The 12,596-nt window shown below is 38.6% G+C and overlaps 1 protein-coding gene across 5 annotated transcripts in view; it reads left to right on the top strand.

Annotated features, from left to right (window-relative positions):
• JAKMIP2 (janus kinase and microtubule interacting protein 2) overlaps positions 1 to 11,672 on the top strand; it is a 187,762-nt gene extending 176,090 nt beyond the window's left edge. For 4 of the 5 annotated variants that reach the window (XM_043913189.1, XM_043913185.1, XM_043913187.1 and 1 more), the window contains 3 exons: positions 542 to 607; positions 4,036 to 4,106; positions 11,138 to 11,672. In XM_043913189.1, the coding sequence (XP_043769124.1) occupies positions 542 to 607; positions 4,036 to 4,086 (117 nt within the window). In that variant the 3' untranslated portion in view covers positions 4,087 to 4,106; positions 11,138 to 11,672. The remainder of the gene's footprint in view (positions 1 to 541; positions 608 to 4,035; positions 4,107 to 11,137) is intronic. The other variant, XM_043913188.1, reaches the window with a different exon arrangement.
• Positions 11,673 to 12,596: the final 924 nt, after the last annotated feature.

Raw genomic sequence — 12,596 nt, 5'->3', positions numbered from 1 at the left:
TTTGAAATAAGATTGAAGAAAAAAAAGTAGAACAGCAACTAATGGCATTTGTGTGAGCCACTTTTAGCCACTTTTTAATGAGGCAAAAAACAATCAAAAACCTTAATCCAAATGGGTTACAACAAAGTGTGTCCCTTTTTCTCTAGCTCTGGGACACACAGCTGTCTCCACAAAGAGGTGACTTTCCCACATCTCACTCCCAACTCATGTTCCACTGGCCAAAACAGGTCTGCTGACCAAGCTCAAGGATAGTGGGGTGAGAACCATACCTCTCTCACAGGGAAGAGGTCTGCAGAGATAGATTGACCCAGAAGAAAAAGGATGGCAAATATTTTTAAAATACAGTCAATGACAATCATTTTGAATATGAGTACAGGCAATTTTTGAAATATGCAATAACCCTCCGGGTGTAGAAAAATGTATACATGACATTTCCAGATGCTAATGTTTTTATGGGAAGTTCTGTGTTTTAGGTTGGTGAATGACCTTGTTTAACTTAACACCTTGTAAAGCATTCAGGTTTTTTTCCCCCTTTTTTCAGAGAATTCGTGACTTAGAAGATAAAACAGACATCCAGAAAAGACAGATAAAGGACCTAGAAGAAAAGGTATGTGTGAAGTTCAGCGTGTATTTCAATCTTTGTTTTTTAGATCAGACAGTAGTGTTGGTTTCACTCACTGTGTTTTCTTTCTTCTCAGCTATTGTGTGTTGTGTGTAGGCAGGTAGAGTTAAGCTCTCCCTGTAGTCAGGCACCAGGGTTCTGGCAAAGCATCTGCTTTCAGTTATCCATTTCTGCCTTTTGTTTTGATTCCTGTTCTTTTCTGTAAGTGTTTTCTTTCCTCAGTTTTCCCTTTTCCATTTTCACTTCTTTTCCAAAAGTTTCTCCTAGTTTCATTATTCTGCTTTCCTCTTCCTTTTTGAGATAATGTCTTCAGAAATTTAGATTGACACTTGAAAATTTGGCCCTCATGTCATTTCCCCAGTGGTCTGAGAGAAGAACTGCTTTTTCCTAGTCAGCCAACACTCTTGGGGAGTAAAGATGGCATTTGGAAATGTGTGTGCTCTGGAAGAAGGGAGAGGACTAACACGGGGATACTGATTGGCTGCAGTGAGTTCGGCAGTCTTGCATAATTAACACAGAATTGTCCTGCCTAGGATGCCAGGAGCCCCCTAGGCCTGAGGAGGGACACAGCAGAGATGGCAAGAGGCATTCTCTGGAGTTCTGATCTCATTGACTGGAAGTAGTTGCTGAACCCCTGTGTTGCAAAAAATCATGGTTGTTTTCCAGTATCTTCCATGGGCACCAGAGGAGCAAATAGTAAACCACCCGCTATTTCCAAGATAACGATTAGAATTTGGTTCATCCCAAATTGCTTTTATAGTTGTCCTTCTCAGAGGAAGTTGGGAAGGTCCAGTAGCCAAACAATCAGACCCTAGATTCTTTTGTAGGCTGAGTCTTCATGTACTTATTTAAGCTTGGGTAAGTGACTTTACCCACCATGTCTAAGCTGTATCTACAAAATAGGGGTGGTAACACTCTCGTTCACCTCCTCTCATCTGTTCCATGAGGGAAAAAATGAAGTCACTTACATGAAAATTAGGAAACACTAAGAAAGTATAACTCAAATTAAAGTATAATTTTTAGAATTTCTAAATGTGAAGTGCATATCTTATGTAAGCTTGTAAGTTTGAATTTTCCTCATTTCTGAAGTGTTCTATTTAGTTCTGTGGGATTAAATGAGGCAAAGGTAAAGTGTAATAAACTGAAAGCTGAGTCTAGTTTCCTGGTGTTTGGCAGAAAGACCCACAGAAGGCAGGGATTGGCCACAGTTTCCGTGGTTATCAAAGGACACCACTGATGCCTTCCATTTCCATGTTTTTGAATGGCTACCCTTGTCCTAGTCACTCTCTCTGCTAATTCTTATACAATCCTGGAGTGGTTCTGGGAGGAAATTGCAGAGAAGACAGCTCTGCCCCAGTAACTTCACTCAGTTCAGTCCCATATAACTTACAGAAAACAGAAAAAGGAATTTTTTTTATATCTAGTTATGTCACCACCCTAGCTGAAGTGAGTGTACTTTTCATTCTACAGGTCTGAACTTCCTAAATATTTATAATAGGTTAACGTACTTAACAGAAAATGAGGATTATTTAGCTATTAAATCAGCAAATTCCATATGTAGTACTAAACTAAGCCACTTCAAGGGCAATCCAGTTGGTTTCTGATTAGAGGTTTGGATGAGAGATGCTTTATAAAGCGACTTCTGTTCACTTGACCTCAATACTGCTTATCCACAAGCATAGTAAAAAGGCTAACGATCACTCATGTCAGAGATAGTCTTCATTCTTTCCTGTGGGATACACGATCACCCCCTCAGGACACATATAATATTCCTTCTTTGTCCCAGTTCCCACGCACAGTGTAAATCAGGGGATAGCAACAAACATAGCAGAATTGCTTCCCACATGCTGCTCTTCACTTTATCCAAAGCACTGCCAAAGTCATCATCTCATTTGATTCTCCTGATTATTGAGACAGACACAGCAGATATTATGTTCCTCTTTGATACAGATAATGGAACAATGGCTCAGAGACATTAAACAACTTTCACAAAATCATATAACCCATCTATGGCAAATCAAAAGCAGAGGTCAGGTGTCTGACCCTGAGGCCCACAGCCTGCCCACCATGTGGCACGGAATTTTGACTCTCATCGTAAATCAAGTGATGAGCACCTATTATGCCCAGAGAGGTAGCCCTGACACCTGACCATATCGTGGGAATAGTGGAAGGCTTCCATTCCCCTCCTTCATCCACTCTCACTACAGGTGACATCCTATCACTACCCATCTTCAAGGAATGGGAAAAAGAAAAGAGAGTTTCTGCTTTTCATTCTAGTAGCCTGATCACTAATACCTAGCTCTTCACACCATGTTTATAACTTGTTCATGCAATTTTGCCACCATGAAGCAAGAGCCTTGTAAGTAGTTCCATTAAAGGAAATAGGCAAATAATATGCCTAATATGAGACTGCCATACAGGACCTATTCAAAACTATCAAATCCAACAGAATGCTCCTGAAGGGTTATAACAACTCAAAAGACTTCATGACTCTGTAAGAGTAAATCCCCAAGGAAATCAGTATTTGAGAAAACTGATCTGACCTATAAGATTTTATAATTAGTATACAGTTGGTTTTCTACCAGTGCTACACAAAGCATGTTTTCCATCCAAGTTGTTGCTTCTCTGGTGAAGGTTCTTGGTAAAGAGAGACAGCTCAGACTCCGTTTAACTTCTTTGAGTCAAACAAGGAGACATCTATCTCAGAAGCATGACAAGCTGGAGCAACAGCATACATTTACTATCTGAAGCTATCTCTGATGTAGAAGCACAGTTCATACCAGTAGGAGGACCACATACCCTCACTCACCCAGGACAAACTGTGGTTATACCTGGTACCCCAATGTAATTACTAAAATTGTTCCATTTCCCTCTCAGGAGTGCCCAACGTGGATAAGCAATCATATGTTTACCCTGCAAATTAATATTCTTCCTGCTCTGTCATAGTAACCAAATAATGATAGCATTGAGTGATAAAGCATACACTTTGATCATTTTTTAATTTTTTAATTATACTCTCACACATTAAAAATAGAGATAATAACACAGAGTAGGACTTGGGAGGTCTAAGCTCTAGGCTTCACTGTACCATCAAATTATATACAATTAGTCTGTTGATGAACTGCTCTGTGTTTATTTTTCTCACTTATAAAATTCAGAGCTTAGACCAATTACCTGTAAGACCCTCTCAGAATTCTAAAATGTATCAGTCAATGTTAGTTGAACAACAGTTATTCATTGTATTGCTTTACTAGTGAACAAATAAAAGGTATGGTTTTTTTAAATAAAAGGTACTTTGTGTGTATGTGAGAAATGATCAGATTTGAGCAATATGGAAAAGCTGAGGTTTTGTACAACCTGAATGGCACTACAGAAATTCAGATTTACATAATCCTCTTCTTTTTCTTCTGCAGTTTCTGTTTCTATTCTTGTTCTTCTCTCTTGCCTTTATTCTATGGCCTTGATGTCAAGGTGCCTCTTACAGGTAAGATTCCATTTAATTCTCAAAATGTGCTTCTAAGACTTATTTGATGAGAATGCTAGCATGTTACTATGTTCATGTTTAAAAAAAAAATACATTTGGTATTTAAATGCCAGTCCTAAATACCATAAAATGAGAAATCAATCCAGTCCATTTGGGTGATTATTAAAGAAATGAAGCATGGTGAAAGTCAAGAATCTTTTTCTAGCTAAGTGTCTTGCTTTGGAAAGTCATGATGTCTGTGGATCTCTGAATTCTCATTGTAGCCTCTCATTACACTCAAAGAGTCACTTCTGTATCTACAAAGTGAAGAAACAGGAGTATGTTTTCAGTGTCTCCTCCAGCTTGAAAATTCTGCTCCTATAAATCTAACAAGTTAAAATGACTGATTTTTTTTTAACCCTTTCTCCTAGTTCATTTTCATCAGAATTCAGGAAACAGGATATTGAGGAAAATTGGATCTTGTTTTCAAATAAGATAATTTTCAATGTCAATTTAGAAAAAAAATGAAGACTCACTATTAATATATTATCAAATCTATTTCTTGTAAGTAAAAAGAATCTTAGAGAGTGATTCCCAATTCTTGTAAAAATACAGAATTTAAAGCCTTACTACCAATTTAATGAAACAGATTATTGGACATGGAGATGAGACAGAGGATGAGAGAAGTGGAAAATAAGATTGATCTATATTTTTAAGAAGCTAACCAGGTGATTCTAATATCTACCCAGGTACAGAAAGCACAAACCTTAACACCATTACTTAAAAATAAAGAAGGGCTACCTGCTGTTCTAAGTCCATTTACCATGGTCTGTGTCTACTTTGGTTATCTTATTAAGTTATATTATGCAAGGATCTTTTCCCACCCCGTGTTACTTAACATTTTCTATAACAAGTTGAAAAATGGAAGAGAGATGCTTTCTGTCTCTGGGTATCAACTTTGTTACCTGGATGTGGAGCAGGAAAGCATGATCTGACACAAGGAAAAAGTAAAGCAGAAGTGCCCAGCAGGTTGTGTCCTTATAGAACCAACTCCCTGGCCTTGTTCCTTACTCCAAAAGATTTTCTTTTAAGACTGAAAATCATCCTTTGTCTGACAAAAAGAGTAGTAGCCTTGCAGCACGTAAAGAAGAGGACTTAGTCTCCTAAACTGAATGAGAATATCTAAAGAAAAATGGGCAAGGTTCTCTAGAAAAGGATCAAAATGGCCAGAGCATCAGCAAACAAGCAGTTCCCACCCCCAAATAACAATCAATCAACGAGGCAAATGAAGTTCAGTGAGGCACAAGTACTACGTGGTGTTGGGAAGAAAAATCAAACCTCGTAAACTCGTAAATACTAGCTAGAAAAGGAGTAAATTTGGACATTAATATCAGTAATGGCTAACAGCTACGTGCTAGATGCTGTTCTAAGTAATAGATACGTTAATCCTCACAAATCCCTCTTAGCAAGTAGGTATTGCTTTTCTTTCTTTTTTTTTTTTTTTTTGCAATTGGAAAACTGCAGCATGTGACTTTCCTAGGACCATATAGCTACAGTGGACAGGTGTAGGATTTGTACCCAGGCAGCCACATGCCAGAGACCACTTTTAACCGTGTTGTGCCTGACACGTGAAAGAGGCCTTTCTCTCACATTCTGAGCATCACTTGGGTTTATATATAGCAGCAATCAGAGGTGTCTTCTATGATCTGTATACTAACTACTACATAGTTCTTGGGATTTAAAATTGCTGTATGCTCATCCCCCATACCTTTTCCCAATTTTTTTGAGGGATATACAAAATTTGATTTGCTTTTCCTCCAGAGTAGCACATAATTGATGCTTTGTAATGATCAAATGAAAAAAAAATATAATTATAATTAATAATAATAGTATAACAAATTCCTGGTATCATGAATCTGGATAATATAAAATTCATACAGGAAAAAGTCTGAGTAGTTTAACATGTATGGCTTTGAAGTTAAATATACTATTAAATTTTAATCCTGCCATATACTAGCGTGTCATGGTAGGTTTAGACCAAAATTAGGTTTCCTGTTCCATGAAATGATTGTGACTGTATTAACTACATCATGGTATTGTGTTGAAAGAATTAAATAAGATTATCCTTATAAAGGATTTGCCACATTGACTGGCACATGTTTCAGTAATCAGCAACTCTTAGCTATTATTATGAAAAAGTTGGCTATCACATGTACTGAGTTTGCAGATTTACAAGTTTGAGAATAAAACCTCTAGTACTGCCAAGTACAATAATTTAGGAACTAAACCAAAATGAATAGTTACCTTTTCATCTTTCTCTTCAGAGAATAATCTGGCTTTAAATAATACAAGTGAATAAGACATTACTGGCAAGTGATTAATTCTACTTATATGCCCAAAGCAGGCGAGACAGAGGAAGGAGGAAGTAAGGAAGAAAAGGGCTTCACTTATTAGCAGGTAGCAAAAGCATACTGTAAATAACCATACAAATATTTGTCCTATTAATGATTTATATTCTATCCTGTTCTTAAACCAAAGACTAACTTAAATAATACATAAAGATAGCTACCTTAAAATGAAATGACTTATGCTTCTTTCCTTTTAGCAATTACCTAAGTCATTTTTGTCCGGGATGGTCTAGAAGCTGTTGCAGGCTCCCAAGAAGGTACCCTTACTGCTTTCAGTGGTTGCTGACTAAATAGCTCAGTCCCATGCATTAGTTGGGACTTCTACCTTAAGGGCTTCCCTGGTAGCTCAGCTGGTAAAGAGTCCGCCTGCAATGCAGGAGAACCCGGTTCGATTCCTGGGTCAGGAAGTTCCCCTGGAGAAGGGATAGACTACCCACTCCAGTATTCTTGGGCTTCCCTGGTGGCTCAGTTGGTAAAAAATCTGCCTGCAAAGAGGGAGACCTGGGTTCAATCCCTGGGTCAGGAAGATCCCCTGGAGGAAGGCATGGCAACTCACTACAGTATTCTTGCCTGGAGAATCCCCGTGGACAGAGAACCCCCATAGCCTGGCGGGCTAGTCTATGAGGACGCAAAGAGTCAGACACGACTGAGTGACTAAGCACAGCAAAGGGGAACCCCACATAGTTTCAGGAGATACCATGTGCTCATGCATTCATTTTTTCCTTCCAGTTTTATTGTGATATAATTGACATACAACATTGTATAAGTTTAAGGTGTATGGCATGATGATTTGATTTACATACATTTTGAAATAACTACCACAGTAAATTTAGTGAACATCTACAAAATTAAAGAAATAGAAAATGTTTTTATTGCAATGAAAATTATTAGGACTTGCTCTCTTAACAACTTTTATATATAATTACATTAATTATATTTATCGTGTTGTTTGTAATATCCCTAGTACTTATTTATCTTATGACTGGTAGTCTGTATAATAGCTTTTGACTATTCATCCAGTATCCCTTCCCTCTACTCCTCACCTCAGGTAACCTCAAATCCAGTCTCTTTCTCTATGAGTTTGTTTATAGAGAAGAGAGGTGCGCACACCTAATGCATCTTTATACACATTCAGATTCAGTTCAGATCAGTTCAGTCTCTCAGTCGTGTCCGACTCTTTGCGACCTCGTGAATCGCAGCACGCCAGGCCTCCCTGTCCATCACAAACTCCCGGAGTTTACTCAAACTCATGTCCATCCAGTCGGTGATGCCATCCAGCCATCTCATCCTCTGTCATCCCCTCCTCCTCCTGCCCCCAGGTCTTTTCCAGAGAGTCAACTTTTCGCATGAGGTGGCCAAAGTATTGGAGTTTCGGCTTCAGCATTAGTCCTTCCAACGAACACCCAGGACTGATCTCTTTTAGGATGGACTGGTTGGATCTCCTTGCAGTCCAAGGGACTCTCAAGAGTCTTCTCCTACACCACAGTTCAAAAGCATCCATTCTTTGGCGCTCAGCTTTCTTCACAGTCCAACTCTCACATCCATACATGACCACTGGAAAAACCATAGCCTTGACTAGACAGACCTTTGTTTGCAAAGTAATGTCTCTGCTTTTTAATATGCTGTCTAGGTTGGTCATAACTTTCCTTCCAAGGAGTAAGCATCTTTTAATTTCATGGCTGCAGTCACCATCTGCAGTGATTTTGGAGCCCAAAAAAATGAAGTCTGACACTGTTTCCACTGTTTCCCCATCTATTTGCCATGAGGTGATGGGACCAGATGCCATGATCTTAGTTTTCTGAATGTTGAGTTTTAAGCCAACTTTTTCACTCTCACTTTCATCCAACACATTCAGATTAGTTCTCTTCTTTACTGAGGACAATGGGAATATTATAGGGCTGCACTGGTGGCTCAGGCAGTAAAGAATCTGCCTGCAGTGTAGGAGATCTGGGTTCAATCCCTGGTAGGGAAGATCCCCTGGAGCAGGAAATGGAAGCCCACTCCAGCATTCTTGCCTGGGAAATCCCATGGAGAGAGGAACTTGGGGGCTACAGTCCATGGGGTTGCAAAGCATCGGACATGACTGAAGTGACTGAGCGTGCGCTCCTTTGTGCCAGCACCACCCATCTCTATGCCTTTTTGGTACCTACACCTCCCTCCCACAGTATACTCTCATCCCAGTCTCTGTACTTCCTTCCTACTCACTTTCCTGTGACTCGGTCACTCTTTCATCTCAGTCTGATCTGGCCTTTGGGAATGAACCAAGTGATTCTGCAAATATGAGTTCCAAATACTTTTGACTTGCACCTATGGCAGAAATTTCTTTGAATCTCTGATTTGCCTCTGTATGTGAACTGGAAGCATCCTTAAGATACTACATGCCTCCTTTTCCACCAGTTTGGATCTTGGCCACCATTTCTGGGGTACCATTAAATTCTGCTACAGAATTAGTATCTTTACTTTATAGATGGGGAAATTAAGCCTTGGAGAACTTAAATGGCTTTTACATGGAAATTCCATTTTCTCCATCCATGCCATTCAGACTCTAAAGGTCACGTCCTTATGCAGTACATGATAAAATGTCCTCTGTGCCATTTTCTGGTTTTTCTTAGAGGAGTGTATTATGTCCTAAGCTTCTACCCAAGCAAAAACCCAGATACATAGAATTAAAGAGGGATGGACCTAGAAGTATTGACTGGCCCAGTCCAGGGAAATGTCTTTTCAGAGATACTCTGGGGTCAAACAGGAAACCTGTGTAGCAAAATTCCCAGGGAATCCTCAGATCAGGACTTTGGGATAGAGACTGTCTGCCATTAAACAATGTTGTTGGAGAGAAATTTTGATATACAAGTAAGTCAGTGAAAGGTGTAGACAGACCTGCTTTTAAAGTAATATTTCATGTGAGCAACAAGGGCTTCCGTTCAGTTCAGTCACTCAGTCGTGTCCGACTCTTTGCGACCCCATGGACTGCAGCATTCCAGGCTTCCCTGTCCATCACCAACTCCTGGAGCTTGCTCAAATTCATGTCCACTGAGTCAGTGATGCCATCCAACCATCTCATCCTCTGTCATCCCCTTCTCCTCCTGCCTTCAGTTCTTTCCCAACAAGGGCTTAATTTCCAAAATATACAGAGCTCATACAACTTAACAGCAATAGCCTCCCCAAAAAGAAATTGAGAATGGGTGGAAGACATAAATAGACAATTCTGCGAAGAAGACATATGAATGGCAAATAAGCACTTGAAAAGATGCTTAGCATCACTAATTAATAGAGAAATGCAAATCAAAACTACAGTGGGGTGCCACCTCCTTCCCATGAGAATGTCCATCATTTAAAAGTCTACAAATAACAAATTTTGGAAAGGATGTGGCAAAGAGGGAACCCTCTTACACTATTCCTGAAGGAGGAAATGGCAACCCACTCCAATATTCCTGCCAGGATAATCCCATGGACAGAGGAGCCTGGCGGGCTACAGTCCATGGGTTCACAAAGAGTTGGACATGACTTAGCAACAGTACGCACTCATGCCTACACTATTAGTGGGGATTTAAATAGGTACAGCCACTATAGAAAACAGTAAAAATATTCTCAAAACTCTAAAAATAGAGTTGCCATATGATCCAACAATCCCACTCCTGGGCATGTACCCAGACAAAATTATAAGTCGAAAAGATATATGAACCCCAGTGTTGATAGCAGCACTATTTACAATAGCCAAGATATGGAAGCAATGTAAATGTCCATCAACAGATGAATGGATAAAGAAGATGTGGTATATATACACAATGGAATATTACTCAGCCATCAAAAAGAATGAAATAATGCCATTTGCAGCAACATGGATGGACCTAGAGATTCTCATACTAAGCAAAGTAAGTCAGAAAGAAAAAGACAAATACCATGTAATATCACTTACATGTGGGTTCTAAAATACAAATCAAATTAACATATCTACAGAACAAAAACAGACTCAGAGAGAGAACAGGCTTATGGTTGCCAAGGGGATTGGTAATTAGGGGAGGGAAGGAATGGGAGTTTGGGATTAGCAGAGGCAAACTATTATATATAAGATGGATAAGCAACAAGATCCTACTATATAGCACAGGAAATAATATTTAATATCCTGTGACAAAACATAATGGGAAAGAACATAAAATATATGTGTGTATATATTATAGATATACATACACATACATCTGAGTCACTTTGCTGTACAGAATAAATTAATACAACATTGTAAATCAACTATACTTCAATAACATTTTTAAAGATTAAATTTAAAGTAATATCTTAGTTGAACTTCTGAAGGCATTGGCTTAGAAAGTCCCAGAGAAAAAGACAATATTGATAATAGCTAATATTTTAGGCCACTTAATATGAGACAAGAACTGTTAATTGCTTTACATGCATTACGTTGCAGCAACCCTTGAAATAGACATTTCTATTCTCTCATTTTAAAGGAAAGAAATTAAGCTTAGAGACTTTCTTTACATAACACGCACAAGATTATACTGTTTCAAGACGTGGTAAAGAATAAAAAATGGTTTTTTTTTTTTAATTTAAAAAAAAAGATTTTGTGCTTTTTTTCCTGTTTCCGCTATTGACTGAAATGACGATTAAAGAATTTCTCCCTCTGTTTTACAGAGAAACCGAAAACACGGATAAGACCGCAGAAAAGCAAATACTTCTAAACCTTCAAAGATGGCAGAAATGCTTACAGCAGTGAAAGGGAGATCAAAAGCTAAGACCCATCCTGTAGCCAGGACTACACCTGTGTATTTTAAAGCCATTATTCAAGGTTTCTTACTTGACAGTTCCTACATGACCCTGTTGAAAATCTACAATATATGCTGCATTTAACGAAACATGTATATGTCAAACCAGAAGGAAAGAACTATAGACATATATTGTGTGAAAGAAACAATTCAGCAAGGGAAACAGTTTCAGCAGATCAAGCAAAGATGTGTCTTGGGCATGGAACCAAAGTTACAAAGAAACATTCTACCCCTGCTGTGCAGGGGGGGTCATTTTAATGTAACACCACACCCCATGGAAATACTAGTCCTGAAATAAACATCATTAAAAAAAAAATCAAAACAGAAAGATAAGGGGGGGTGGGGATCGAAGCACGAGGAATACCTATGAGGAGCTGTTTACAATAAAATGTTTGATTTGAAAAGTCTGGTTTCTTACTACAGGGATTTGCTTTTCTGTCTTTATTATTGTTTAAACCTCAGGAACAGAGACATCTGCAATGTGAGTGAGAAGAAAAACAGTGTCCGGTTTTTCTGCAAACAGTGGAGCTTGTGGAATGCATTCCACACATGACAGATGAGAAGTGGATCACAGTGACCCCGACTAAACTGGCAACCAATGTGAAGGATCCAGGCGAATGCAACATAAGATGCATAAAAGCAGATGCTTCCTTGGCCTTCTGTGGTCCTCCAAGAACAACAAAGTGATCTCATTCTTATTGAAAATTAAGAAGATGATGCTCTAGATCACAAGCTCCCTGACTTAGTTCTGTCTAAGAATGCCACCGACTATAGGGCCAGAGGCATCTCTGAATCTTTCCATTTCCAAAATACTGGTCTTCAAATGGCTGCTTAAAATTGCCTGCAAATAACATGTGATTTGATACAAATAGAGGCGATAAGTAAACTTCTATCAACAAATGAGTTTTCCACAGAGATGTGACTATTAAGTGAAAATATGATTATTTTTAGAAGTATCCTGATATGCTTAGAGCATTCTGACCTCTTGTCATTTAGACTGATAATTTTTTTTCCCAGAGATATGACAGCAACAAGGTAGCTCTACTTTTTTATATAAAAGTAACGTTGTGTTACTGATAAGGTCATTTTCTACCATAGACAATTAGAAGACTGGTACTTTTCCTAAGTTATGTAATACTGAGTCTTAGATTCAGCTCTGAGAGCAAATAAAAGTTCCTGAAAAGCTAATTTTAGCCTCATTTACTGTAGATAACAAAACAGCCTCAATTTTTCAAATTGTCAAGATTTTATTTACAGGGCTAGCATTCCCATGCATTAAGAATGTGTGTAGGGAGCCAGAAACTCTTTCTATGAAATGCTACACAAGT

Source organism: Cervus elaphus, chromosome 9 (genome assembly GCF_910594005.1).
Source record: "Cervus elaphus chromosome 9, mCerEla1.1, whole genome shotgun sequence".
NCBI classification, from domain to species: Eukaryota; Metazoa; Chordata; class Mammalia; order Artiodactyla; family Cervidae; genus Cervus; species Cervus elaphus.
The sequence above is the reverse complement of the archived record's forward strand: the minus strand, read 5'-3'. Positions and strand labels throughout refer to the sequence as shown.